This window comes from Temnothorax curvispinosus, unplaced genomic scaffold, assembly GCF_003070985.1.
Source record: "Temnothorax curvispinosus isolate PA1 unplaced genomic scaffold, ASM307098v1 QBEX01010978.1, whole genome shotgun sequence".
Taxonomy (NCBI): Eukaryota; Metazoa; Arthropoda; class Insecta; order Hymenoptera; family Formicidae; genus Temnothorax; species Temnothorax curvispinosus.
In genome coordinates, this window is record NW_020220758.1 from 33191 (window position 1) to 61025 (window position 27835).

Here is a 27835-nt window from a genome sequence, read left to right on the forward strand (position 1 = left end):
TGCTCGCTCGGGATTTATTCGCCTTCTCGCAGGCGTCCCTATATACTTCGCCAGGAATCTTCATTCTTTTCTAAAGAGCAGAACGCGTTTTCTGCAGTATACTCGCGTCCGATCGATCGCGCGCGGATCGTTTCTCACGCTTTGATTTTTTTCCCTTCCGTCGTGTCGCGTAACTCGTATTTCCACGTGCACACGCACGACGACGGGAAAGGGGGATGGAGAGAGAGAGAAAGAGAGAGAATGTGAATCTCGCAGGCAGGAGACGCGTGCATTACGGTTAAAGAGAGATAGAGAGAGACAGAGAGAGAGAGAAAACGGCATCGGGAGTATTGAGTTGCAGCGGAGAGAGCATTTAGAAACGATCGTTCGCGCGCGGGGCCATGCGATGTTACAGTTCGGTACGGGTTTGAAAAGATCTTTGTTCGAGCGTCGGAACGCGAGGAAGTGGGCCTGTGCGCGCGCGAGCGCGAGCGCGCAAACACACGCACGAGCGTGCGGCTGTGCGCGCGTGAAAGAGCGAGAGCGCGAGCGCACGCTGCCGGAAGTCGGAACGTGCATCATATAATGCCTCTTGGGTGCGCCGCGCCCGCCCGCCCGTCCGTCCGCTCGCTCGCCGGCTATTTCTCGCTTCACTGGCAAATAAAAACAATCTAACGATCTCTTGGATTCGCGACTCGGCGTCGCTTCGCTGAGAAGTCTCGCGGCCGCCGCTTCTCCATCTCGAATTCGCCAGGCCGTAGTCCTTACATTTTCGCCGTGTTTCTCGTAGATCGACGAAAATCCGGGGAGACGCCGTTTTTTTCACAATTTGCCACGGGACGGATGACGGATGATGCAGTTTCTGCAAACACGGTCTCTACTTTACTGACGGAAAATATGGCGCTCTATTTTATCGAGAGATAGTGGGAGATAGCGACACCAGTCGGATGCAGATAAATAATTTGATTGACCATCCATCGGTATCGAATATTTCCTACCTTACCCGCCGCAGATTCCGAAGATACCCCCAACTCGATCATTTCATTAAGCAGGTTATGCGACGTTTACTATGTTCACTACTGACCGCATTATGCGAAGCATGTGTGGGATATAACGGGATGCCGGATGGTAGATTAGAGCCTTTCACTTTTGGGTGACACGAGTCTGTCTTAACGATCCCGTGCCGCGATGACGGGACCGGGAAACTCTTCCTTATTATACCTTACGATTGCGGGGCGGGGCTGAGGAACGTATTTGAACAAATGACAATGTTTACATTATGTAATGGGATAAAAGATACCAATCAAATTTGCAAGTATACTCGTGGCTTTGAAATTAAATTACAGCGAGTAATCGCTTCCTGAATCTAGGAGATCCGCGAACGATTTGCGTAACAGTCTGTCGTGGACCGAGTGTGAGGATATGAGCAATCTATAAACGCAGAGAAAATCCTTAAAATTAAGTAAAAATTTATACAAATTTTTGAGGATAGTGTAATACTGTATATTGAAAAAAAAACATGAATGAAATCAAGGATAATACAGTACGAGTGGTGTTCGTATCCCTGCTGCTGGATCTCCTAGCGTTCACAATGATTTTGCCGCTACTGCCAGCTCTACTGGACCATTATAAAGAGATAGAAAAGGGACATGGATTGTATTCAAGTATTTTGAGCCATATGAAGAGCATACAAGTATTCTTTGACGCGCCAGATAAAGTCAGCACAGTTCTTTATGGAGGTTGGTAGTTGAACTTTTGTTCAAAAAGATAATTCTCACGTTATACCTTTTTAAAATTGTCTCTTGCTTCACAGGTTTCCTAGGTTCTATGTATTCCTTCTTGCAATTTCTGGGATCACCAATCATTGGAGCATTATCGGATATTTACGGACGAAAACCGTTGATGTTGCTCTGCTTGATAGGCATTTCACTGTCCTACCTCTTATGGGCATTGTCTATGAATTTCGGTATATTTGTACTGGCCAGATTTCTTGGTGGTATCAGTAAGGGAAATATCAGTCTGTCGATGGCTGTTATCAGTGACGTCACTTCTCCGAAAACAAGAGGAAAGGCAATGGTAAAGAAACAAAATGAGCGAGCATTTAATGCATAAATAAATTGCATTCCTATAAAATAAATACCACTTAATTCCAAATTGCGTTTTTCTCTCATTATTGCAGGCACTTGTGGGGATAGCCTTTTCCATCGGTTTCGTCGTGGGACCAATGATAGGAGCGTTTTTCGCGTGGATTTCCAGTGGTAATAGAGAAGGCACGTGGTATGTGATGCCAGCTCTATTTGCGCTCTTCCTCGCCTTGAGTGACTTATTTTTTGTTGCTTACTACCTGAAGGAAAGTCTGTCGTTAAAACATAGAGCGACTACTTTAGCAAAAGGATTATCCGGAGCAATTTCCTACATTAATCCTATCGATCTCTTCCAATTTAATGGAGTGCTAAACTTGAATCGGCAAGGTATCCTAACGTAGAGAATGTCAAAAATAATTATCTCTTGTAACTTACATATAAATTATTACTCGAGTTGTATCATTGTTAAATTATAAGCAGCAAAAAAGATCCTGTGAACTTTGAGCGGATTTTGTTTTCAGATCAACAAGATTTGAAGATATTGGGTCGAGCGTACTTCATATATCTGTTTATATACAGTGGTTTGGAATTTACTCTGACATTTTTGACGCATCATACGTTCGGATTTACTAGCATGCAACAAGGTTGGATGTTTCTCTGGATCGGACTGATAATGGCAATTTTACAGGGCGGTTGGGTGCGGCATATACCCCCGAATAGAACAAAAACCATCGGCGAGCTGGTAACCTTTTTGTCAATCTTTCTATACATTTCTCCGTTATTAGGTGATACTTGTTCATTCAGTCAGACCTTTTTTTAATATTATTTTAGGGTTTGTGGCTAATAATTCCCGCATTTATATGCATCGGGATCGCTACCAATGTACAGATGTTGGGTGTCGGGATTTTTCTTTTCGCAGTTTGTGAGCATTACGTTTGTTTGTTTATTACCGATATGGAAATTAGTAAATTCGAATTTATCGTTTGAACATGGTACACGCGATAATACATTGCAATAACAATTGCATCATATTATCAAATTACAGCCACTGCGATGGTGGTCACCTGTATGATGACTCTGGTGACGCGTATTGGACCCGAACATCAAAAGGGTGCGATCACCGGTATATTTCGCTCTCTAGGTGCACTGGCTCGCGCTTGCGGACCCGTCGTCGCCTCTACAGGTAAATTAAACTTACGCAAATGCTTTCGCTTCATCAGTTTCGTTTTCTTTAACGCGCGCATTCCTATTTCAGCGTTTTGGTGCATCGGGAGTGCCACGACGTATCTAATCGGGGCTGTACTGCTCACGCTACCGCCACTGATTTTGCACAGCATGCGTACCTTGTAATATCTGAAATAGTCAAACGTTATGCCGTCCTCTGCCTTTTTCTAATCTTAAAGAATATTGTATAAACAGTATTTTTATATCTTTTTATACTGTTTTACTGCTGTTTTATATATTGATTTTTTTTAAATTAACTAAATACTCTATATATTACGTTTGATATCTTATTGTTAGTGATATATATATCACTATGATAATGATATCACAGTGATATCAAGAAAGTAACAATTTCTAACAAATGGATCTATTAATAGATCTATCTAAACATCACACTTGTTATTTATATCTAGTTTGCTACACACTTAAAGGCCTATAGGCCGAACAGATTGAGTATATTGTGTGTGTACATATACACCCACATACAACAAAAGTATTTGTTATCTATATTGTATTATATTTTATATATACTATACGTAAAGTTTGTGATATATATAACGAGAATATATTATAGAAAAAATATATACATTTATATTTATGCGTTATACGCGTATAATTTTACTCACAATTTTGTGAAAATTTTAAATTATTCTGATATTTCAATAAATTAAACATTTTATATAGCCATACGTATCATACGTTATTACGTAATTCTTGAATCTTATCTGTGTTTTCTTTTTATTAAATTCCTACACTTTCTATACTTTCTTTCTCCGAAATGTAAAGGAAATCCGCGAAACTGGACGGATTTGCATAATGACATAAACGTATTTCACGGAGAAACCGGACGAATAAATCGATGATTTATCGATAAACGGGGCTTCACTAGATCTCTCTCGCAATTATTTACAATTTGCGCGCGCTCTCGCGCGCCGTTATCGTCGTTTACTTCAGCGCGCCCACGGGGCACGAAGCGCGCGCGTGCAAAGAAAAACGGCGAGGAGCAGGAGCGCGAGGAGGAAAAACAGACCCGTCGGTGTGGTTTATCGATAAATCACGGCGCGCGGGGATCACGGATCCCGCATCCCGCTTGCGGCTGGCGACAGTGTGCAGTGTGCGCAGGTCCGGCGACGGTCACGTGAGCCGTCCCACGTCCCACTCGCGCGCGCGCGCGCCCCCACCGTCGGCCGCCGGCGCCGTTTACGGTAGGAAATTCCGAGAATTTCCACCCGTGTCGGTTCACTCCGCCGTCATCCGCGTCGTCCGACGGTGCCCGACGGCCTGTGATGTACGCGGCCGAGAGGACGGCCGAGGGAGCGGATTGGAGCGGAAGCGGCGGTAGGAGGACTTCTTCGGGGTGTAACTTTCGGTAGAAGGGACAGAGACAGGCTGGTCCCGAGGACGAGGAGCGGGCATTATTGATGGCAGCGTGGGTGTGAGTCCGATCGCGCGCAATACGCGTACTCCTTTCCGCGATTATTGCGCGGCCAGTGCGCGGATTATAGCTGACGTCGCATCCGCGCGTCAGCGATAAGTTTCAAGGTCGCCGGTGTGAAACAACACGTCGAAGAGGCGAGCGGAGCAGCAGCGACGGCGGCGACGGCGACGGCAACGGCAACGGCTACGATTACGCGTACGCCGTATGTATTGCGTCGTATAACATCGTCGCCGAGAAACGTCTTCTTTCTGAAAAACGTGCGAGTAGCGGGGACGAGGATCGGGTGAGTTTCCGAGTAGTCTCGAATTCCGGAGCCGAGTCTTCGTTCGCTCTTTGCCCGCTGTTCTACCCCCGCTCCCCGCTTCGTCCCCCCGCTCCCTCTCGCCATCCCTTCCCTTCTCTCCCCTCTTTATCCTCTCCCCTCCCCCCGCGTTCTTATCTATTTGCGTGTTACGTTGTTACGTACGTGCGCGCGATACACGCTTTTTTCTTCCCCTCTGCTTCGGCGAGCGAGCTTTTTCGTCGCGAGACTTTTCGACGAACTTTCGTCGTCGCCGTGTTTTTTTTTCCTTTGGGCTCCTTCGCGCGAACTTCCGTTCCTTCCAAGTTTCAGCGCGCGACGTCTTCTCCTCCCTCGGCGAGTGCGCTAAATTGTCGCCGATAAAAATAAATCGGCGAGATTGCTTCATTTTTTTTCAACATAAATTACGGACGTAATTACCATCGATGTTGTAAGCTCAATGAACGGGGACGTCTCCAAGCGAAGTTCGAGATATTTTCCGAATAATAAGCCTCGGAAAAACTACGCGATTACTCGTTATACACGATATTTCTGGGATATCTGGCCGCGAACTTTAGCAACGAGTCATCCTCGATCATCCGAGTGATATCAGATTACATAATGTTCGCGTATCGCAGTTTATTTGTATATCGAGATTCCGATAGCTTCCCGCTCGGCTGCAACGCGCGGAAGAAACATTCGCAAAATCTATTTATAATGATATTTTTTTGTCGGTACTTACAACTTGCCGAGATATAGCGACGAAACGCCGTTGAACGTTTTCAAAACTGTCTATTTTGTATGTCGGGGTAATTTCGATTAAATAACTCTAATTAATCGACGATTGACACAGACGGCAGAATTGCCCGGGTCAATTTTTTAAGTTGTTTTTATCGTTCCTAATTTAAATATCTTCCTGTGTCAACAAGAAATGAATCGACGATTGATACAAACGGCATAATTACCTCCTGCAAAATCTCATATTTTATGACCTCTAATTTCTTTCTTTTTCTGTCAATGAAAGACAATTTTATTTACGTTAAAGAAATACTATTATTTAATCGGCGATTAACTCGCGTCGATTAAATACCTGCGGTATTAATCGACGTATTAATTTCTATGGACTGAATACAGAACGAATTTTTGTATGACACATGAGTAAATAGATTAGATTAGCGACGATGAATCGTATGAATCGTAAGTACTTGGAATTTCCAACTGTGAGCGGTTTGGCCAATTAGAATTAAAATCGCCGATTAAATTAATTCAAGGTTGGTCGCAGTCGCCCTTAAGATTCGAATATTTACCTGCGAAAGGGAATATCTCGATTAACGTAATGTAACGAACACTTTCTTTCCTCAGAAAGATTACAATTATCTGACAAAATGGCGCTGTGGCTAAAAGCACAGCAACTGTCGCAAGACTCGTTGCAAAAGGTGCGCAATATATATGGCGAACATTTCCCGATTGAAGTGAGACACTTCTTGTCATCATGGTTAGAAGAAAAGCTGTGGTAAGAATAATATATAATTTTGGAGGAAGCACCTTTTCATTTAGTCACTTTTAGATGAATGAGAATTTATATTATTTCATCGTTAATGTTTTAGGAATAACGTAGATACGGAAAGTCCACAGTTTGAGCACTACGTAAACAGCTTTGTCGGATCATTGATACTCGAGTTAGAATCAAAAGCAAACACTCTTACCACGGAAGATATGTTTGTAACAAAGATGAAATTGATAGAGGCTGCTACCATGTTCCGAGTGAGTTATATATCGTGCCGCTTTTCGTGTTTATTTACCTGAATTTAAAAAAAATGTTACTCATCGCTGTTATCCTTTTATTACAGCAAAGATACAGTGACAATCCATTGACGTTGTATAAAATAATTAGACACTGTTTGGGCACGGAGATGAAATTGGTGGCGGAAGCCGAACATTTAGGAGGTTTGATAACCAGTGACAGGGTCAACTTGATGTTAGGCGACACGGTTACGGAAATAGCTCATCAGGTCGATGTATTGCGGCGAAAGACATATGAGACCGGGGAGGACTTGCGAAAGATAGAACAGGAGCAGGAATCTTTCGCTCTTAGTTATCACGAGTGTACGAAACTCAATGCCCATTTGCAACATATCGCTATGCAAGTGCAGAATCAACAAAATATGGAGTTGGAAAAAAAGATTAGGAGGTAAGACGATTTGTTGGCAATTTAAGATGTACATATTACAATTACAATTTAAAACGTAATAGATATTACAATTTCTGTTAGCTTATGATACAAGACACTTCTTCTTTATTTAGACAAAAAGAACAGCAGGATCTGCAACTGAGTCAAAAAGTAAATGGCGTGGTTCGTCTACGTTTGATGCTTATGGAGAAATTGGATGATATTATTAAAAAATTGAATGTTTTACAATCGAGAATTCTCGACGACGAGCTAATAAGGTAAAGCATTGATATGTAAAGATAGTAAGATATAGACTTCTCCTCCTCTTATCGAACTATCAATAATCCTGATATTTCGGATATTAGGTGGAAGAGAGATCAGCAATTGGCTGGTAATGGTGCAAATTTCGCGTCCAACAATTTAGATTCTATTCAGGAGTGGTGCGAGAGTCTCGCCGAGCTAATCTGGCAGACTCGGCAACAGATCAAGGAAGCGGAACGTTTGAAGCAAAAGTTCCAATGTGAACCACCAGGCATTCGAGATACTCTTCCAACTTTGAACACTCAAATCACACAATTTCTCAGTTCGCTTGTCACAAGTACTTTTATTATTGAGAAACAACCACCGCAAGTCATGAAGACTAACACTCGTTTTACAAGCACAGTGCGCCTTCTTGTCGGAGGCAAGTTGAACGTTCACATGACACCGCCGCAAGTAAAAGTGAGCATAATTAGCGAAACACAGGCAAACGCTTTGTTGAAAAGTGAGAAAATGGCAAAATGCGGCGAGGTCAGCGGCGAGATCTTGAATAACACAGGCACAATGGAGTATCACCAGGTGTGCGAGACTTTTGATATTCATTGTATGTTAAATGTCATAATGTGCAAATAGACAAAAGTATTTTGAGAACAATTCAAAGCTTAAAAGTATAATCGCGCTTACGTAATATTATTTTGCAGGCGACCAGGCAACTCTCGGTGAGTTTCCGCAACATGCAGCTGAAGAAGATCAAGCGGACGGAAAAGAAGGGTACGGAATCCGTGATGGATGAGAAATTTTCATTACTATTTCAATCGCAGTTTTGCGTTGGCGGAGGCGAATTAGTATTTCAAGTTTGGACCCTGAGTTTGCCCGTGGTTGTGATAGTACACGGTAACCAGGAACCACATGCATGGGCAACGGTCACTTGGGATAACGCGTTTGCCGAACCGGGTAGGCAGCCGTTCCAAGTACCGGAGAAAGTGCCGTGGGCCCAAGTGGCGGAGGCATTGAACATGAAGTTCCGCTCGGCGACTGGTCATCCTTTGACCGAGGACAATCTCCGATTTCTCGCGGAGAAGGCATTCCGAAGCAATGGCAATTCAATCGGTCAGGATTATTCGAACATGCTGTTGAGTTGGGCGCAATTCTGCAAAGAACCATTACCCGAAAGAAACTTTACCTTTTGGGAATGGTTTTATGCCGTTATGAAATTGACCAGGGAACATCTAAGAGGTCCATGGATCGACCGATACATCCTCGGATTCATCCGGAAGAAACAAGCTGAAGAGATGCTGGCAAACTGCGCGGTTGGCACTTTTTTGATGCGTTATTCCGATTCAGAACTCGGCGGTATTACTATTGCTTGGGTTGGAGGTAAAGTATCGAAACTAATTCGATATACACTGAGATAAATTTTATGTGAGAAGATACATAACTGGTATCTTAACGTTATCAGATCAAGCAACATCAGAACATGTCTTCATGCTGCAACCGTTTACTAGCAAAGACTTTGCTATTCGAAGCTTGGCTGATCGTCTTGCCGATATGCAACATTTGCAGTATCTCTATCCAGATATCAGCAAAGATACTGCCTTCGGCAAATATTACACTCCATTTACTGGTACGTATAATAGACTAATTTTACCGTTTGTGAGTAATTAATAATAGTAATAATAAATTAATTTCTATAGATAACCAAACTCAAACGTCAAACGGGTACGTCAAGCCATATTTAGTAACACATGTGCCAGGCTGGGGCGCTCTGCCCAGCATCGGTGGTCAAACGCCGTCCCATTCATCCGTAACAGGCGTAAGCAACAACGGCCAGAGCGGTCCGGGTGGAAGTTACCCTGCCACACCGCAGACTGTATTTCCACCGCATAGTCCACCAGATCCATCCACGCGGGACACGCCATCCGTAGCATCAAGGTCAGTCTCTTGGATATAATATCGGATCAGTAATCTTTACCTGATATTTCTACTAAATCAACTATGAAATATCGAGATGTCGATATGCCTTTACATTTGGTACTTTGTTATCCTTGAAAGAGAAACGAATCTCAGATTATGCACGATGTCCAGTGAATTAAGTAAACGATAGCAAAACATTTTTTCAATTGATGGCGCAACTTTCGAAGAAAATGATTTTTTTTTGTACTTAAAAATTTGTTTCATATATTTCTTTTTTTTCCATTACTTTCTTCACGAGATATCACTTTTTCATCGGTTGTGGCATAATTTACCGGACATCTGTATATCGATGTCAAACATATCACCCGTATTTTATGACTAATAATCTTAAGATAATTCAAAGTTTTTCGATTGTTACTACGGTAGCATATAATTAGTTATGCTACCGTATTTTATAAATGATAATCTTAAAGTAAAAGTTTTAAATTTTTATCACTACAAGTATATAATTAATTGTGCTATCGTATTTTATGAATAATTTTAAAATGAAAGTTCTAAATTTTTTGATTACTACTGCAAGCATATAATTGATTATGACTTTTAACAGATATTGAAACCGTTTTTGTTGATGGCACAGAAGATTTTATTTCTCGTCATTTGCTATCTCAGATTGTGAATGAAAATGAAACACAATACCAAAGTACCATATTACATCCCTCCGGCTTGAAAAAAATGAAAATCGAAGACAATAATTTATGTGAGCTTATTGCAAATGAAAACAAGTATTACACATTCCTTGCACTTAACTCACATTTTACATACATCTAGATTTTCTATTTTTTTTTTGCAAAGACGGTCAGTATTTTTTTCATTTTTTTTTATAATATAAGTCTTTTGACAAGGATTTCTATAGAAAAATGTAATGATAACTGCGCGATCGTACTTTTTGTAAAAGTTTTTACAAAATAATGTATTGTTTAATAAGCTAAATGAGCGAGATAGATTTAAGCCAGATGAGCGAGGGGGAAAAATGAAGAGTTTAGACCGTAATGTACGATAAGGCACGCATTATTCAACGAATTTTGTAATGACTGATACTATGTGTTGGACGATATTGGGTTATTCCGAGTATATGGTTGTCTGAACAAAACAACTGTGACGTGAATGCAGATAAATAATCATTATCTGCTGTAAAATTCAAAATATATGTGTAAATGTATGACTAGTGACGCCACAAAGTAACAATCACGTTAAATCATCATTTATTAAATTACTCAACGTATTCTTTTTTTTTTTTAACGGTTTTTGATTAACTCTTACATTGCATTTTCTCCCATGTATATTTATTGTGTGTACCCCAGTATTTTTGTCCAATAATAAGGCTTTATTTATACTATAAGTACATGAGACTTTATTCATACGATAACGTCCCAATTGTGCTTTAATCATTTGCTCAAATATTCTTCAATACACATATAAACAAACAAGAATGTTCATATTATATAGTCATATTTAAATCTTAATATAATTCAGCTCCACAATTATAAAAAGAATTATATTACAAACGTATCATTTTTCAGCTTTACCGATAATACTATGAATACCCATATGGTCTGCTAAAGTATTCAAATAAGCAATTACAGTCAGTATTTTAAACGCTATACATCTATTTTTGTTATAGTTACAACGGGAATTTGTATTTGTTACGACAAATGCGTTTTCCAATTTTAATACAAGTTTTTGTCAAAACAGATTGAAATTTTAAAAATATATATAACGAATAATATTCTTAATATATAACTAAAAAATAATTTATTTATATATTGTATACATATATACATATATACATGTATACGTATATGCATGTATCTCTGATACAGATTTCTTTATATATAATTTTTATCTATCTATAAAGATATATATATGTATGTATATATACATATGTATACAGAGTCCTGAAAAACTATGTATAGACAAACTTGGTGAGGGAGGGATACAGAGGAAAAAGTTGTTTATTTTATTTCCCTGGATCTCCCTCAGCGAGTTTGTCTACATTGTTTTTCAACATCCTGTATACTTTACTGTATACTAAACATATTGTTCATTAATTAACAAAAATGTTGAAGTAATGTTCATTTGAAGAATGAAACAAAGGCAATTGACAGCAATGCAACTCATTACCTATAGCATGAATAAAGCCTGTGATTAATCAGCTATTTATAAATCTAGTATTAAAAGGCATTGCTACTGTGTAAAAACTTATGAATAATGCAATATTAGTATTTTGAGGAGATTCTCTAAATGAATTACTATAATATAAAGTGCCTTCACGCACAATTGCAATTTTGTATATCATTAAATTTATATGTTTAGCTTATGCGTTAAATTGTATAATTGGTATTAAAAATGCGATCTCTGTTTTCTACTCTAATTTTTAGTATTGTTTATTTTTTGACACACACACACACGCGCGAGCGCGAACGCGCACATACATATACACACATACAAAACACAACACATATTGTATAACCACACGCAAATTTTTATAACCCAAAAGAATTTAAAATTTATTATAATAATAAATTTAACAAACACATATACTTTATTTCAACATATTTCGTTTTTATCGTTGAAACGGCTCTATTTCGATTAAGTAGATATTCATATATAATCATATCTCAATTGTGGACCATTGTGAAATATTGATTAGAAATTAGGATAAAATTAATTTTTCGACTGCCAAGTATTTTTCTATGATTCATTTTTCTAATGCAACGGCTTATTCATGGCTTTAATGTAGCTTTTATACTATTATATAACTTTTGCATACTGTAGCTTGTAATGTTGCATACATGTAGCGTAAACATTCGCGTGTTAAGAAAAAATGCCACGTTTAGCAGAACAGTGCCACGTGCGCAGATATGTTACTCGTATAAGATAACTGTGTCTGTAAAAGTAAAAGAGGCAAAGGCCTGGAGCAAGCCGGTACAACCACAACAGAATGTTCAATACTATTCTGCAAAATGCAGCTCCAATCACTCGCAGCTGGCAATTGAGCAACGTTATTGCTCGCGGATTCATTGGAACGATATTGCCGTTTCGTTGCTCTCGTGCGCCGCACGAGTTGAGAGGTAAAACGACGGGAAAAGAATCATTTACGAATTTTACGATTCCCATTTTGCTTTTCTCGGAGATGACAAGTGACCGACGTGCAAGCCTAGTTTTGGGTGGGGCTCTTGTGGTTGTCATTCGTACTCCCTTCGCCGTGTTGTACCGGCTATCCCGGCTATAATCGGTCACCTTCAAAAAAGTAGTGAACGATACATTCCCAGATTTAAAAAAAAAAGCTAGAGAGAAAGGAAAGATACGGAGGGAAGAGAGGGCGAGATTTAAACCTACGATAATGATTATCGAGGATTGCCAGTGATTGGGGTTGTGTTTTGATCTGTGGTAGCTACGCTCCGGGTCTCGGCCAGTCAGGCGTTGGGCAGCCAGGTTCGGACATGGACTACATGGAGATGATGAGTAACAACGAGTTGTCATCGATCGACGAAAATCTCAACTTGGATCACTTGAACAACTTCGGCTTCGACTTCATGCAGTACAACCAATCTACCAAGCTGCAATAGGAGGTATGCCTATACGAGACGCACCGTCGTCCTTGAGATACGACGGCACATCCGTAATGATCGCCGTTGCAGGCCTAATCCCGACCTTTCTTCGATCTCTATTTGTCAGTCACGCCTGAAGCGCGCCGGAGGCAATCGAATGCAATGTATCGCGAATTGTTAACAGGGGAGGGATATTAACGTATCCTAAAATAATGCAATTATATTTCTTTTTCTCTCTTCTCTTCTTTTATAACAACGATTCATAGCCAGTGTTTTCTAGCTACGAAAAAATTGGCTTTCTTATATATCTTTAGAAGATTATAGAAAGATTGTTATCACTTTTACCTAATATGATATATATGTAATATATCTCTGTTGATCTTGTTCTCTTATACTCAAGTTGCACTGACTGAGCCCTTGAATACATTCAAGGGCTCTTGCGTAAATCATGTTGATACGTTAAGCAACTCACTATTAAATAGATTCGAAGACATTCGTATCTGTTTAATGAATTGACGTTGCAACTAAAATTGTGATCTTTTTCATTAATATATCTAATTTTTTTAATGAAAAGGAACAAGCTATTCTTAGATTCAGTGTTTCTATATATTCCAAATTTATTAATTCTTCTAGTGAGATAACCAAAAATTGTTTTTTCATATTCGTTTCCGTTAACGATTTCATTAATTTTATCCTCTCCTTAAGCTCTTCGTATGTATCATTTTTTGTAACGTTCATGAATGTAATTTAAGTTCTTACACAAAATGTAAAAGAGACTTAGTACAAAGATTTATATATATTATTGTCTATAACATATGAAGTGCTAAGAGAGTAATTATAAATAGAACTGTATGTCGCTTGTGAATAGCAGATTATAAGCTCTACTAAGCAGATATACATATAATATCTATCTATATTACATATATATATAGTATTACATATAGAGATTGATATAACAATTATTTTTGTTAAACATTTAGATCGTTTTATAGAGAACATTTTAACGAAATACTGTAAATCATATTATATTTTTCTTTCTCTTTTTTTTATAATAATTTGTGTAGTTATGATACCATGGTTACAAATTGGTTTTACATCTTTAAATGATTATAAAGAGAAAAACAAATTCCTTGCAATATTGCTTGCCTAATTAAAATGTTTAGGATTATTAGATAACGATAGAGACTCATTGAAGAGAGATTTTTAGAGCGTACGCTTATGCTTCAACAATGCATAGACCATCATTTCCACGATCACCTAGTCAAATTGCCATTTACATGCATTTTGAATTTTGGAAATAGAGCATTTGGATAGTAGCCAAGGAAAAACAGGGAATCGATTAAATTTTTGGTTTCGTCGCATTTGGTTCAGTTACACAGAAAAGTAATGTTAAAGGGAACGATAGCGCGTGTTATGTAGATTTAAAAGTGCATTGTGTGATGTAACCTGAAGTAAGTGCCTTGCGCATTTTTAAATTTTGTATTCTGCAATATTTCGGCAAGTTCTGTAAAGATCTCGTCGATTTAAGATTATATCATTTTAACTAATTTTTAAGAAAGTTTTTTTATTTCAGTGATATCTCAAATTTCTTGGACCTATGTAATATTTTGCCGAGAGTTAAGTTGTCTTTGAAAAATAATTTAGGGTGTACCTATGTACTTGCGGCGATTTAGATTGAAATCTAACACAAACTTTTAGAATTATTTTTAGAATTAAGGAATATTTTTAGAAATATAAAACAGAGAGAGAAGGGAAAAAGTAAGGAGACTAATTTTCATAGAATTTACATATCTCCTTATTTTTTAACTTAAACTAAGTAGCTATAATAACTTCAAGTTATTATAGATAATTACTACGGTGCCCTATTCCCTCCCCTGTATGTTTTACGATATAACGTGACACGTATGTTTAAACGCGGAATAAAGTAAATTGTAGAGCAAATATAATGGTTGTTTCTTTTTTTTCTTTCTACTTTAATGGATATTCGTCCCTATTGGGGTAAAGTACCGCGGCTTTGTAATGTATAACATGTGATTTGTTTAAGTTTTGGACACTTGTTTCTATTATATACAATGAAATAATATTTTTCCATCCAAAATCTGTTATATCATAAGTAGAATGGCAAGGCAGAGAAATTAAACTTGGGTCTTTCCCTTGGTAGGCGGCTACCCATAAAGCTATCCAGTAACCCGGCTGTTTATTGCTGTAGCTATATTTAGAATAGAATTCACACGATTTGCTCGATGTACATCTCCATATCCGAAATCTCGAGGAGCAAAATGTAAATTCGATGTTTTTGATGTTATCTATGTTGTTAATTTAGATTTAGATGCCATGATTGCAGTACGAAGAATTAATTAATAAATAATTATAGTTAGCGCAATCATTTCTATTTACTGGCATAGCTTTTTAGCAATATATTATTAGCTTCCTCAAAAGGAAAGAGGAAAGTATACTGGAAATAAATATTACAAAATTTAAAGAACGATTGTTTGTTTTTTTTTACTCTAAAATAATTTTATTCATAATAAGGTTTTTTGTCCCAAAAATAGGGAACGTTGGCTACTGCGGGTTTAAAATAACAAAAGTAGATTGCAATTTATCTTCAGCATACAGCGGACGCTATTCAATCCAAAAACATTTAAGACGCTACTGTCGGAGCAGACGAAACGTTATCCTGTTTCTCAATTGGGCAAGGACACTCCGCGCACGAATCGTCCTCGACATAATGACCTGGCATGGGATAACTCATGTGATAAACCGTGTCGCAGGCCATCGGATATTCTGGAGCTTGATATTTGGTCCTTTGAGCCCATGGGAGTTCTTCTTTAGGTTTCGGCGCCCACGTTTGGTATGATAATTTATTTATCGTCTCGCAGTCGATCTTAGTTTCCGGCCTGGACAGAGATCACATAGCAAGATCGATTACTAATTTACAATTCGAAACACGGTCGAACACACTTCACGAAGAGATTTAAAAGACGGAATAAATCAATAAGACAGTAATAGTCGGCGCTAATTAGATGTTGCGCAAACATATATGATACATAACTAAATTAAAGCAAAGTCAAAACAATAAAGAAATTGATTACAAAGTCAAGTAAATCTTTTCAAGGCGTCCTCGGAGGAAAGAGTTTCCTCCTGAGAGTTCTAGCTGCATCACAGACGTCCTTTGAACTGTTTGAATTGGATGGACATGTACGTTTCTCGTTTCTCCTCACCTGTAATATTGCATAACGGGCTTGTAGCTGCGAACAGGTTTTATCACGTCAGGTTTTACGTAAGATAATCCGGTAGTTGTGTCTCCCTCCAACGGTACGTCGAGTGTGCGGATATTATCAGAGGGGACGATAAGGTCCGGACGCAACGTCGTTTTTGCTACGTATTCGCAACGGGTCGTTGTTTCCGATTGCATTTTAGCGGTCGCCAACATGGTCCTAGCGCGCGGCACAAATAATTTTCGCTTCTCGGTCCAGACTCGTTGATAACTCAGCTGCAAGGTAACTCGCGTAATGAGAATTATGAGAGTTATAAATCGCGACAGGAACTATCGGTTTTTTTATCGTGCGACTCGGGAATAATTACGAAGTCGCACCTTGTTAGTCGTATCGGCGGACATTCTTGCGTCGGGGATAGAAATATTCCCGCAGGGAACAGACGGCACCACGCGCTCCGCTTTACCAGGTAGATAGCTCTCCTTGTAGATGGTTTTATCTGCAAATTCCGCGCCGTAAGGAAATACATACGTCGCGACGGGTAAGAAGGGCTTCGCCACGGAAACTGCATCGTTCTCCATATAGCTCTCGGAATAAGTTGTCTTGCCGCACATCGCGATGTCCGGTGGCCTTCAAACATTCGAATTAATATCATCTTTTATGTTACAGAAAATAAAAGCATGCAGAAAATATTTCTATAATTGTTATATTGTCACGTAACAAGCAAAGAGACAGAAGAATTTTATTTTATATTTAAATTTTTCTAATTGAAACAATATAATATCTATTATTATTATTATTAATAAGTAAGATGATTCTATATGTAATATTCAGATTTATATATGTTTTTTATGTTATAGAAAATAATTGTAGAATATATATCTCTATCATTTGGATTTATTACGTTTTTTATTGTTAATAATTTTGTTATTGTCAGGATGTAACACTCGAGTTCACGCGTACTTGTACGTTGGTTTCTGCGTCCAAGGATGAAATTCTTTTTTAACGACGACGAAGGGCTGATAGCTCAGTTTTTGCGTTGTCTCTTTGGTAAGCGGCTGGCTCGACGGACGGTACTTTAATATCGGTTTGAAACTGATTACAGGTTCAATAGGCCCTGGAGAAACGTAGGACAGTCTTGCCATCGTTCTGTCGTCCAACGGAGCTGAACTTGTGCGAATATTTCCACAGGGTATAATCATCTCTGGCCTCTCCACGCGTTTCGCCACGTAATCGTGGCGGACCGTCGTCACAGTTTCCATCATGCCTGTGCTTGTCAGCGGTCTAACAAAATTATTATATTAACGTACTCCAAACTTTATTAGCACGTCTATTGACAATCTTCCAAATTAATCTCTCTTTCTCCTCTGTCTCGTTGTTTTTAGTATAACAAAGTAAAAGAAATACAAAAAAGTCTCTTCTCTTAAGATATCTCAAACTTGCTCTGTTAAACTGAAAGACAATAAAGAAACATATGTGTGAATCTTTCTTTGATCCAGGATTTTATGTTCCTAAATCGTCATTTCTCGCAACTCAAGAATTTCGACGTATAATTGCAGACAAAACCGCTGAGAGTTCTTAGATAATATATTTATATATATACACAGCATAATTTAAATATCTTCATTCAACGTGGAGATCCTGTTCGTATTACAATAGATAAAGTCCTCGTTTTACAATGATGAATAATGATGCTACCACAGATACTTTGTCTTACCTACGTTTCGGTACGATAGGCTCCGCTTTAACGATCTGCCATACGGGTCTGTAGGATAGTTTGTTTGTTGTCTCGTCGAAAAACTTGCCAGTACTTTTTTCAAAGCTTTGAACGGGTCGAATTGGTTGTAGTCGCGCACAACGCGCCGTTGCGCGATCCACATTTAGATAAGACGAGTGATACGTCGTCCTGTCTTCGAATTGCTTCGACGGTACCTTGTATAATCGCTCTGGTGCAAAAGATTTTGCACGTGCAGGCTGCACGTATCTTTTGTACTGTGGTTAGTAACATAAATATTCAATTTACATAAATATTAATAATTGCCAATAATAATATGTTGTATATTATACCAGAATATAATATACAATCATGATAATTACAATCGGATATTAACAATTATAAATTATTATGAATACATTAATAATTATAACTTGTAATCAACCAAATTATTATAACAAAAAGTTCAACGTTGCGTACGGAATATTAATCATAAAGGTAGGTAGTTTTTCAGTAGTATGATAAGAGAATTAAAAATAATTGATTAAAGATTCGTAAGATATTGACGAGATGACAATTACTTTTGTCTTGCATGGACATGCCATCGTTTTGGTACATGATGAGGCTTTCCTCTTTGAACAAGCTTCAACAACCTCCATATTGCAGCTTTTCCCTTTCAGATCCCTTTTCTTATCGTATATTGTATATATGTACAACGCACAATTGCATTAATATTGTTCTGCGTAAACAGTGTCGTAATAAATATCAAAACGTTCAAAATAATATCTTGGAGTCAAAGTTTCATAACATTTTAAAAACCTGATTAAAATACGCCTGACACATGATCCAGAACTAACTTCGTGTTATTCTTGTCGTAAGATATGTCGTTGTGATATCAGTTTTGAACTCGCATAGGATTGATTCGCACATGATTCTATTTCTCTCACGATACGGCGTGTATTACAAAAGAGAAAAAAGGCAAAAATACAATTTCATAAAAATTGCGCTAGAAACTCTATTTCGTTTATGTATTCCAGTAGCAATTTGTACTTAATGTATAACCATGTAAAATTCCTGTTTTCAGTACATATGCGACGTGACGTTACATGCGTACCACAAGGATCACAGTTTAATTTCCAAAGAATTTATACATTCCAAAGAATTATACATTTAAGTATCTAGCGACCAGCATCAACACCTTACTAGAATAACTAATGCCACCTTCTCAACGCGCGAGAATAGAAGAAAGAAAATATCATACATTCAAGATATTTTTAACTTTCAACTTTCAAGTTGTAGCATGACATTAGTCGTTCTCTAGGTATTGATTTATGCACTCCTTTCACGGTACCGATTGGCACAAACTACAATGTGTGTATATATGCATGTGTGTATGTGTACGTGTGGAAGACACGCGAGAGACATTTCGTACAACCTGGCCTGTATCTCTTTTTTATGTTCATAAATTATATATTATAATCTAAATCACATACGCCCTTTTTTTACACTTCGCACATTATGCGCATTAAAAGAAAATGTGTTTTAACATTATATATATATATATATATTATATTTTACTGTATACAATATAGTTGTACGAATATCTTATATCCCAATTAAACTGATGGAAAAGAGATTATAAATACAAGACAGTCTAAAAAGGATAACCGCGTTTTCCTGATCAATTTGCAGCCTCACTATAGAAATAAAACTTAAGAAAGAGAGGTAGAAATGTAGGATAAACTTAGAAAAATAAGTAATAACATTTTTCGCGGCGGAGAGGACAATGTGACTGACACTGATACCACTGACACACTTATTCACGAGCACTCCGATTCAAGTCACTCTGATTTTCGTTTTCAACACCAGGAGAAGAATGGACTCTTGTTCTGGAAGCGCTGGGTAAACGTGTCAGAGAATGAAAACAACCGGGGAGCGCCGTTTCCTTTGGCTCTAGAATAAAATGTGTGAAACTTTGTAACATTAATTATTATATATCTAAAAATAAAAGTAAACAAATATATGTATATATACTTTTCCACGATTACAGCCGGCATTTGTACCAATTGCACGGGGCTTTTAGCGTCTTTCAGAGCCTGTTGTAGATTCAAAATTTGGCCGCGCATCACGCTCATTTGCCTATCGAAGTGATGTCGGTCAAAGCCCTTATCTTGCTGCGGAAACAGACGAGCAAATTATGTGTGAGATTATTGTTGCTCGTGTGACGAGCGAAACGCGATACGCTCATTCACGTCAAATAATACATGCAGCATACTTTAAATAGTTGATACAGATCATCGCAGAGATCCTGTACGAAATTCTGGTCCGAGAGTTGCGGCAAGACTAGCTCTCTCGTGACTTCGCTGAACGGCTGTTTTGCTTGAGTTAACCATGCCCAGTGGTAAGGATAAGCCCTCCAAGAATCTGGATGCTTAAAGGGAAAGGCCAGGCCGTTGTCGATCGCCGCGATCTTCACTTCACCCTGTTCAGATCCGTTCTTGCTAACGCCAGTATCGTATTTAATCAGCCAATTGTCGTTACCTGCAAGCGGGATATTCGTTGTGAGGAAAGAAACTATCCAGCTAACGCTATTATAAATAGAAACGGTTTTATCATTTACCCCTGTCTGTATTTCTGATGATATAATCTAGGATGACCAAACGTTCGAAATGGAGTTGGAAATCTCGACTCAAATGCGCCGGCATGGACTCGCTCTCCCATCGCCTCAGCCAGTAATCGGCGTCCTTGTAACCATCCACGAAGACTTGGAAGGAACCGACCTTCGGCGGTAGACCGATACGATTGAAATGCGATCCCACCGTAGGGAACTGCTCCATGATGGCTTGCTTCATGCGTGCCTTCTGACGATCCAAAGGAGGATAATTGAACACCTCGCTGACGAGTTTCACCACTCTAGTGTTCGGCACGATGCCGAGACCCAGCTTGCGATCGACCAGGCTGGCGCCAGCCTCGCTCAGGTATCCTTGATTCGGAATCAAGCAACTCCTGCCGAAGCAGCACGGACAGCAGAGCTTGTGCATCCACTTTGTCCATTTTGGATTCAACCTGCCATAAGGTTCCTCGTCTTTTGGCTTGAACACACCTATGATTTTCTGACAAGACAGTACGGAATCATCGTTAATTTGCACGTTCGTTGTATCATTCGTTGGATCAGAAGTGACAATAGAAGTGCCTAAACTTCTTACTTTCGCGAGCAGGTTAGAAGCTACATCTTACCCCCGCTGGATTTTTTACAAAGTAACTTCCACTGGAACCCTGGTATATCCTCTCTGGGTAAACCCCATTGTCTATCGCGCATTCAGCCTGCCACACCAGTTCCGAGAACTGTGGATCATCTACAAATATATAAACATATATACGTGAAATGTAATTTCCTACGCGTGATAACAAATATGAAAAATGATGATTCTTCGAAGGTCACTAGATGTCATGAATCACCAACAGATATACACGGGAGGCCAGGGGACATCGCTGTCCTCTGTCCCACAGCTGGAAACGAACCTGGAAACCTATTGAACGTGACGTCGAGCTCCAAGCGACCGAGGAGAGGCTGGCTCTCCCGGTCGATTCCGGAGGAATCTATGGCTAGGGTTTGGTCGTTGCTCAAGCCGGGAATGAACTCGACGTCGGGGAGCAGGTCAGCCGGCGACGGCGGCTGATCGTTCTGCAATGACAGACGCTGATGGTGGCTGCTACTGCTGCTGCTGCTGACGGGCGCGATGGACAGGTCCACCAGCGCATCGGTGTCCACCAGAGCGGCAGCGGCAGCGGCGGCGGCGACGGCGGCGGTGGCAGGTGGCAGGTGGCTGGTATTGTTCTGGCTATGGTACTCTCGGTAAGGCACGTGCAGCTGCTGTTGTTCGGAGTCGCTCATCACAGACCGCTCGCTCTCGATGACGACGATCCCGCTCCGCGAGGATCAACGCGGACTCCGCTCGCTCTCCGATTATTATCCACCCCGAGCTCGAACTCGGGTCGGGTTTCGTTAACCGACGAGCCAACGAGCGGACGATTATTATCACTCTTACGACATTCCCGCGTGCTGCCTTCCGCCTGTCAGCGACGCGCGCTCGTTCTCGTTTTCCTCCGGTTGCTGCGATTATACGTGTACACCGTGCCAGCATGCGGGGAATGCATTAGCATCGTCGTCGATGCGTCATTCGGTTCGGATCGGATCGCACACACGTATTGTCACATACGTAACGTAGCGTAGGTAGGCCAGCACGCGCAGCCCGCCGTCGACGTCGAGGCGTCGAGGATGATGACAGCGCGGCGCGGGAGGGAGAGGGGACGACCTATTGCGATCTAACCCGATTAACCAAAATGCGGCCCGTCATTCTAGCGGCGGACACTATCAGCTGATAGGATTACCGCCATGTTTGTGCGCTACGTATGCATGTCTCTTTTTTCTCTCTCTCTCTCTTTTCTCCTTCTTTCTCCATCTTTTTCTCATATGATCCGCTGCGGTTACCGCATTCGCTACGTCGCGTCGCGGCATCGCCGTGATTGATCCCGATCAATTTTGTCGCCGCACGAGCTCTTTGGCTCGATCATACATCATACATCGAATAATCGCGATAATGCACTCGCCGAGGAGATTCAAAGCTCGAAAGGATCAATAAAATTTCAATTGTCCTATCTCATCGCGTTTCGCTTTTATATTCCGATTAATTTTTAGAATTTGAACTCGGATTTTCGGTTCACTATAACTTAAATCTCTCTGCGCCACAATCGTCACAAATATTATTAATTGTCTCGTATATATTTTGTATAGTCTCCTATATTTCAAATAAAAAGTATTTTAATGTTATTCCTTTTACCTATTAAATATAACTTGGAAACAACAGATTCTACTCGGTTTTTGCTACCTATCTGTCGTCAGATTGCATTACGCAGATCCTGAAATGTGTATACGCTTATAATTAGAAAAATTAAAAATCAAATTTAATTATTTCTGTCGGCTAGGTACCCGCAACCCGTAGTGTAATACAGCCTTTATATATACATATATAGTAAGTTAGATCAAAGTAGAGAAATAATTGTACATTACTTTCTACACTCCGTAGTATAGAAAATAATTTACATTTTACCACACATTTAATTACTACGATTTTTACATTTAAATGTATGCTTCTGCATTATTTGAATTTATTCAAGTATAACTTAAAAAGTCAAATTATTTATAATATATTATATATATACGTCTATTAAAAATATTTAAAGATTTTTACATTTAGATGTGTATAAGAATGTCTCTTGATTTTAATTTTCTATTTTTTCTGGATTAATTTTTATGCGTATAGATCGTAACGCGAGAAAAAGACAAATCTTTTTGTACTTCTATGGCGCCCGATACGTATGCGCGAGACGTCCCCAGGTAGCATTAATGTCTAAAAGACATCATAAAGATGTCTTTAAGATGCCAGAAATCTTAAAGATGTCTTTAAGATGCCAGAAATCTTAAAGATGTCTTTATGATGTCTTTTAGACATTAGATGCTACCTGAGTCGCTTGCGGGAAATCGCGCGCCAAAACCGAAGTCCGACAGTCCGTTCGCCCGAATTAAAGAGTTCCGGATAACGTGTTGATAAACATCGACCTCTCTTTCTCTTTTGTAAGATTTTCGAATAGATATAAGTATACGACTTTCAAATAGAGATAGGCATGAGTCGGTTAGATTGCGTTAACACGAAAATAAATAAACGGAAAGCCCGGAAGGTTAGATGGAGTAGGGGATAGCCTTCGCGCGTTCTAAAGGAAGGCACGGACGGGCGGCAGATAGAATCGAGTCGCCGTTGTCAAAAGAATAACATGGCACAACAAGTTACTCATCTGGCCACGTTTTGGCAGGAGCTAGCACAATGTAAGTCCCGTTTTTTTAAATTATTTGTTTCATAAGTTTACGAGGAAGATAAAAGCGGAGTTGGTATGACGTAACAGAGAGATTAGTTTGAGTTTTTTGATTAGTCAGATTTTGGAGATTTAAAACAAAATACAAGTACAATATACGCTTGTTTTGACATAATCCCGTGGCGTTAAAGACACCATACGCGTGCGAAACAAGAATTTGTCGCTGTACCTATACTGAAAAAGAACCTTAATTGTTTTCCTAGGTTTAGAAGAGTTGAAGCAGAAGAGATCGGAACTTGAAGCGATCATAAGCGCGCATAACGATTTAAAAGCGCGCACCGAGGCGGTTTTTTTGAAGGTTGTCTTATTGTAGATTTGTCTTATTATTATTTTTCTTTTATTTGCCTTATTATTATTTTTCTTATTTTTATTTTATTTGTCTTATAGATTCAAAAAAAAAGAGGTGGACACCCTAGACAATAATAAAATCTGAAAAAATGATTTAATGTTTATATATACTTGTAATTATATTTTGCTTTCTTATAAAAATAAAACTCTTCGCAATGAAACGGTACTATATCAGCTTTCTTATTGTTAGTTACTAAACCTAAAAAGATGTCGTCGAATCTGAAGTGCTTAGTATAGAAATTTGTATAGTACAAGTGTTGCGAGCAAGCAACAGCACATTTTGTCAGCAAAATTTCCGCATAATATTCCGTGCAAGTTTTCTCCCCTGAGTTCCCAACCCTACAATAGAAAATTTTCCATGTTTAATATTTTTTATTTATAAAAACATCATCTTCACGTGAGTTGCTATTGTCGAGAAATAATGTTTTTAATTTATTATGTCTCTTTCTATAATTTGAAAACACAGTAGCTATTAAAAGGCAGTACATTTTTTTTCTGCAACGTGCAATAATTTAATTAGTCCAAGTGTTCAATTAAATTAATTATATTATACAGAAGTCTACGCACAGAGCTCGAATTTATTAAGTGGCAACTTATACGGATTATCGACAATAATTTCTCGTTCCGATAATACAGAAGAACGCATATATATAGATATCTTGTCATTTTAAAAATATATATGCGAAAAGATGTAGCATGCAGTTATTATGGCGATGTTCATTCGATGTTTAGAAAACATGCGATTTTCACCACTACAGTGAATTCGGAGCTCGCTCGCGAGATATTGGGAAGGTTATGGTTCTGGCACGTGCGATAGCCAATCAGCCTCGCATTTATTCAGTTTATTCTTGCTTTTTCTGTAAATAATAACCGAATCATCGTGTCTAAATACTTGCTTATATAACGATTTGTAATGACTCCGAAGTTTGTTATAACCGTTTGAGGAGTGCACTCCAAAAGGGAGTAAAAAAAAAGTGTAATGGGGAGCGAAAGGGGGGAGGCAACACGTGTTCACACGTGTTCAACGCGTGCGAAAAATTAAATGTACACAAAGTTATATTATAAGATATAAAAATAAAAACTATATGCTCAGCTGACAAATATGCAAATCGTCTTTTTGACTAGCGGTCACAACACACAAATATTTAGACATCTAAAAAGAAAAATACACAAGTTTAGAGAGCATTTACGAAGTGCTCGTTTTACTCATTAAAGAACAATATTGAAAATAGGCCGTTTTCTCTACATCTTTTTAAAACAAGATTTATGACGATATATTACTCAATTTATCTCATTTACCTTATTTAATATTAAAATAATCCGAAAAATGCAGGAAAATGTACAGGCCAACAGGATCCTTATGTATTAAAAAATCATTGGACCATGACAGATATATAATATGTACCTTTATAAATATGTTATATCGATCTATGCCTAACATTGTCCTTTAGCCGTTATTAAATGTAGAGTACCAGGCAAACAATAAGATAGAAAATGAAATAAATATCATATGCCTTAAATATATAGATCAACGCTATTAACAGTAAGTTTGAGCAATTAATTTTGTCAAAACTTAAAAAAATGCATTATTATCAATTTTTCTTCTAATATCAATATCATGAATTCTTGTCGAATCAGTTGCGCATCTCGTTAATTCTTCGTATTTGAGGATGTGTGTAACGAGAACGGTTTCACGATTAAAAAAGGGATTAAAAAAGATTTCTTATTCTGCCGTACGTTGTGAGATGCCCCGTTCTTGAGGGACGTTTCCTCGGTGTTAGGTTCAATCCCTCGTAATTCGTGCCCGGGCTACGCGACGCGTGTCCTGAAAGCGCACACGCTAATTTTTATCTTCAACGTTTTCATTCAACTGATAAGAGAATTTTAAGCGTATCGGAATATTGAAAAGCGCGGTAAACCTTTGGAATGCTGCAGCAATCGAGAGTACAAGGGCGAAAGCGGTTTTCCATTGACCAAGATTTGCTCACACTTGACGGAGTGTGCGCGGGGAGACAGCCATCCGCTCATATTGTTCCAAGAACTACTAAAGTCCAACAGGGGTGCAGGTAGCTCGCGCAACGGACGATACTTATGCTTGTACCTCCTAAACAAATGTTGGTGTTTGCCTGAAAAAATTAACACACTCTCGTGACGTTCGGTTTTAATTTCGTAATGACGCGATTTTAACGAGCAATACCTTCCACCGGAGATGAACACAATCTCTCGTAAAAAAGTTTATCGTCCGTGCTCTGATCGAGGTTGAAACTAATCTTCGGAGATTGCAATAAGATATAGCGGTTTACACATGGTACATTGCTCGCGTCGAAGTCGATGTAAACATTTTTAATTTCTCGAGACACCGCACATTGCTCATTCCTGCATATACCGCCGATTCTCGTGTTCAGTGCGCTGAATAGCGTTCGCAGAGATTTCATCTTTTTGCAAGCACTCTGAATGGACGGTAGACACTGCGATAGATCGGAGAGGTCGGCGATGCTTTCGTGACGGATTTCCGTGACTATCAAATACAGCAACGACAACAAAGTGTTGAACACAATGGAGCCATTCGCATGTAAGTTGTGGATTAAATGCTTAAATTGAAAAAAAAAAATAAAAATAAAAATAATTGATCGCAAGAACCGCGTACGAAATTTTTATTCAATTACCTTAGACTGCGCCTCAGATTGCGTATATAATAAACAATTATCACAGAAAATTTCGGGAAATTCATTTGCGTCGAGCGTCCTAGAATTCGAGTTTATTCTTAGTACAAGTTTGCACAAACGATCAAAGGATTTCTCTACTTCTTTGAATTCCTGGTTCTTTTTAAGTATATATTGGACTTTCTTCAAAATGCTTCTTTTCCATACTGCAAACGCGAGAAGGAATATCGTGAAAGTTAGCAATGAATAAATTTACGAGAAGAATATTTATTGTGTACTAACAGTTTGTGATATTGGAATCTTCGACGTTCATCAGTTGCTTTTGAACTAACGGATGAGCTGGCAGATCAGGGACCATCCTTCTTATATTCTCTCTTCTATCGAAAATCTCTGATTTATATGTATTTAATCTTTCAATCTCGTCACTAAAATATATAAATGTAATTATATGTAAATTAATATATATCGCCGTTCACAGACAACAAAAATAGTGATTTACTTCAGAAAATTATTTGCAGCATCCAATATCTTCTCCGTCTCCTTGCGAGTCTCCGTTACAACTTTGCATTTTTCCACAATTATATTATTGAAGTACTTTATCGCTAAATCTTGCACTGGGCTTATACATGGGGCGTTCAACAATTCTCCTTGAACTGAAGAAACCAACTTGGATAAATAACACAGATTGGCACGAAAATACAATACAACTTTTCTTCCTACATTTGGCACATTACGTACGATCTCTTTTGATATAGGTCTTGAGAGCGAGTTGCGATAGCTTCCACATAATAGTTTGAAACTTGGTTCCTGCCGACTGGATCAAATGGGACATTAGTATCGTCGGGAAATTAAGATCAGGATTGTCTTGTGATAACAGGCACAGGAAGTTTTTCATCTCGACGCGATATGTTGCTTCGTCTTTCTTACACAAGATTGGCCACCTGACCATTTGTTTAAACAGTTTTGCGTCATATACAGTTGATAGATAATGCGACACATGTAGGAA

The 27835-nt window shown here is 38.8% G+C and overlaps 4 protein-coding genes across 7 annotated transcripts; 2 read left to right on the top strand and 2 right to left on the bottom strand.

The window, feature by feature from the left end:
• The first annotated feature begins 771 nt into the window (after positions 1 to 771).
• On the top strand, positions 772 to 3855 carry LOC112461008 (major facilitator superfamily domain-containing protein 10). Its single transcript, XM_025026017.1, has 7 exons — positions 772 to 1718; positions 1793 to 2055; positions 2159 to 2450; positions 2585 to 2805; positions 2895 to 2985; positions 3109 to 3246; positions 3319 to 3855. The coding sequence occupies exons 1-7, from the start codon at positions 1499 to 1501 to the stop codon at positions 3411 to 3413; spliced, it is 1320 nt and encodes a 439-aa protein (XP_024881785.1). The 5' UTR covers positions 772 to 1498; the 3' UTR covers positions 3414 to 3855.
• A 662-nt stretch (positions 3856 to 4517) lies between these two features.
• Positions 4518 to 14904, top strand: LOC112461005 (signal transducer and activator of transcription 5B). 3 transcript variants are annotated; one of them, XM_025026013.1, is made up of 10 exons: positions 4518 to 5008; positions 6368 to 6518; positions 6613 to 6769; positions 6856 to 7196; positions 7310 to 7453; positions 7541 to 8012; positions 8135 to 8810; positions 8893 to 9057; positions 9128 to 9365; positions 12802 to 12976. In XM_025026013.1, exons 2-10 carry the CDS (start codon positions 6391 to 6393, stop codon positions 12974 to 12976), a joined length of 2496 nt encoding a protein of 831 aa, XP_024881781.1. In that variant the 5' UTR covers positions 4518 to 5008; positions 6368 to 6390. The 3 variants fall into 3 exon arrangements, with proteins under 3 accessions (XP_024881781.1, XP_024881783.1, XP_024881782.1); XM_025026015.1 differs by lacking the exon at positions 12802 to 12976 and adding an exon at positions 9955 to 11137; XM_025026014.1 differs by lacking the exon at positions 4518 to 5008 and having other exon boundaries at positions 6391 to 6518; positions 12802 to 14904.
• Positions 14905 to 15280: 376 nt separating this feature from the next.
• Positions 15281 to 22286, bottom strand: LOC112461006. Its single transcript, XM_025026016.1, has 10 exons — positions 21410 to 22286; positions 21125 to 21243; positions 20508 to 21000; positions 20163 to 20428; positions 19922 to 20061; positions 17891 to 18157; positions 17137 to 17457; positions 16554 to 16803; positions 16180 to 16451; positions 15281 to 15855 (listed from the first exon to the last, which is right to left on the bottom strand). The coding sequence occupies exons 1-10, from the start codon at positions 21780 to 21782 to the stop codon at positions 15600 to 15602; spliced, it is 2757 nt and encodes a 918-aa protein (XP_024881784.1). The 5' UTR covers positions 21783 to 22286; the 3' UTR covers positions 15281 to 15599.
• Positions 22287 to 25557: 3271 nt separating this feature from the next.
• Positions 25558 to 27829, bottom strand: LOC112461004. 2 transcript variants are annotated; one of them, XM_025026012.1, is made up of 7 exons: positions 27568 to 27829; positions 27329 to 27482; positions 27112 to 27254; positions 26833 to 27035; positions 26364 to 26757; positions 26086 to 26292; positions 25558 to 25991 (listed from the first exon to the last, which is right to left on the bottom strand). In XM_025026012.1, exons 1-7 carry the CDS (start codon positions 27776 to 27778, stop codon positions 25876 to 25878), a joined length of 1428 nt encoding a protein of 475 aa, XP_024881780.1. In that variant the 5' UTR covers positions 27779 to 27829; the 3' UTR covers positions 25558 to 25875. The 2 variants fall into 2 exon arrangements, with proteins under 2 accessions (XP_024881780.1, XP_024881779.1); XM_025026011.1 differs by having other exon boundaries at positions 25558 to 26006.
• Positions 27830 to 27835: the final 6 nt, after the last annotated feature.

Coding starts and splice junctions, on each gene's coding strand:
- LOC112461008 (XM_025026017.1), top strand. CDS start 1,499: ATGAATGAAATCAAGGATAATACAGTACGAGTGGTGTTCGTATCCCTG. Junction 2,986..3,108: donor GATTTTTCTTTTCGCAGTTT/GTGAGCATTACG, acceptor ATCAAATTACAG/CCACTGCGATGGTGGTCACC. Junction 3,247..3,318: donor ACCCGTCGTCGCCTCTACAG/GTAAATTAAACT, acceptor TTCCTATTTCAG/CGTTTTGGTGCATCGGGAGT.
- LOC112461005 (XM_025026013.1), top strand. CDS start 6,391: ATGGCGCTGTGGCTAAAAGCACAGCAACTGTCGCAAGACTCGTTGCAA. Junction 6,519..6,612: donor TGGTTAGAAGAAAAGCTGTG/GTAAGAATAATA, acceptor TTAATGTTTTAG/GAATAACGTAGATACGGAAA. Junction 8,811..8,892: donor TACTATTGCTTGGGTTGGAG/GTAAAGTATCGA, acceptor TAACGTTATCAG/ATCAAGCAACATCAGAACAT.
- LOC112461006 (XM_025026016.1), bottom strand. CDS start 21,782: ATGAGCGACTCCGAACAACAGCAGCTGCACGTGCCTTACCGAGAGTAC. Junction 20,062..20,162: donor ATCTGTATCAACTATTTAAA/GTATGCTGCATG, acceptor CTGTTTCCGCAG/CAAGATAAGGGCTTTGACCG. Junction 18,158..19,921: donor CCGGCTGTAATCGTGGAAAA/GTATATATACAT, acceptor ACAGTACAAAAG/ATACGTGCAGCCTGCACGTG.
- LOC112461004 (XM_025026011.1), bottom strand. CDS start 27,778: ATGGTCAGGTGGCCAATCTTGTGTAAGAAAGACGAAGCAACATATCGC. Junction 26,758..26,832: donor AATCTGAGGCGCAGTCTAAG/GTAATTGAATAA, acceptor TTTCAATTTAAG/CATTTAATCCACAACTTACA. Junction 26,007..26,085: donor ATTGCTGCAGCATTCCAAAG/GTTTACCGCGCT, acceptor GATAAAAATTAG/CGTGTGCGCTTTCAGGACAC.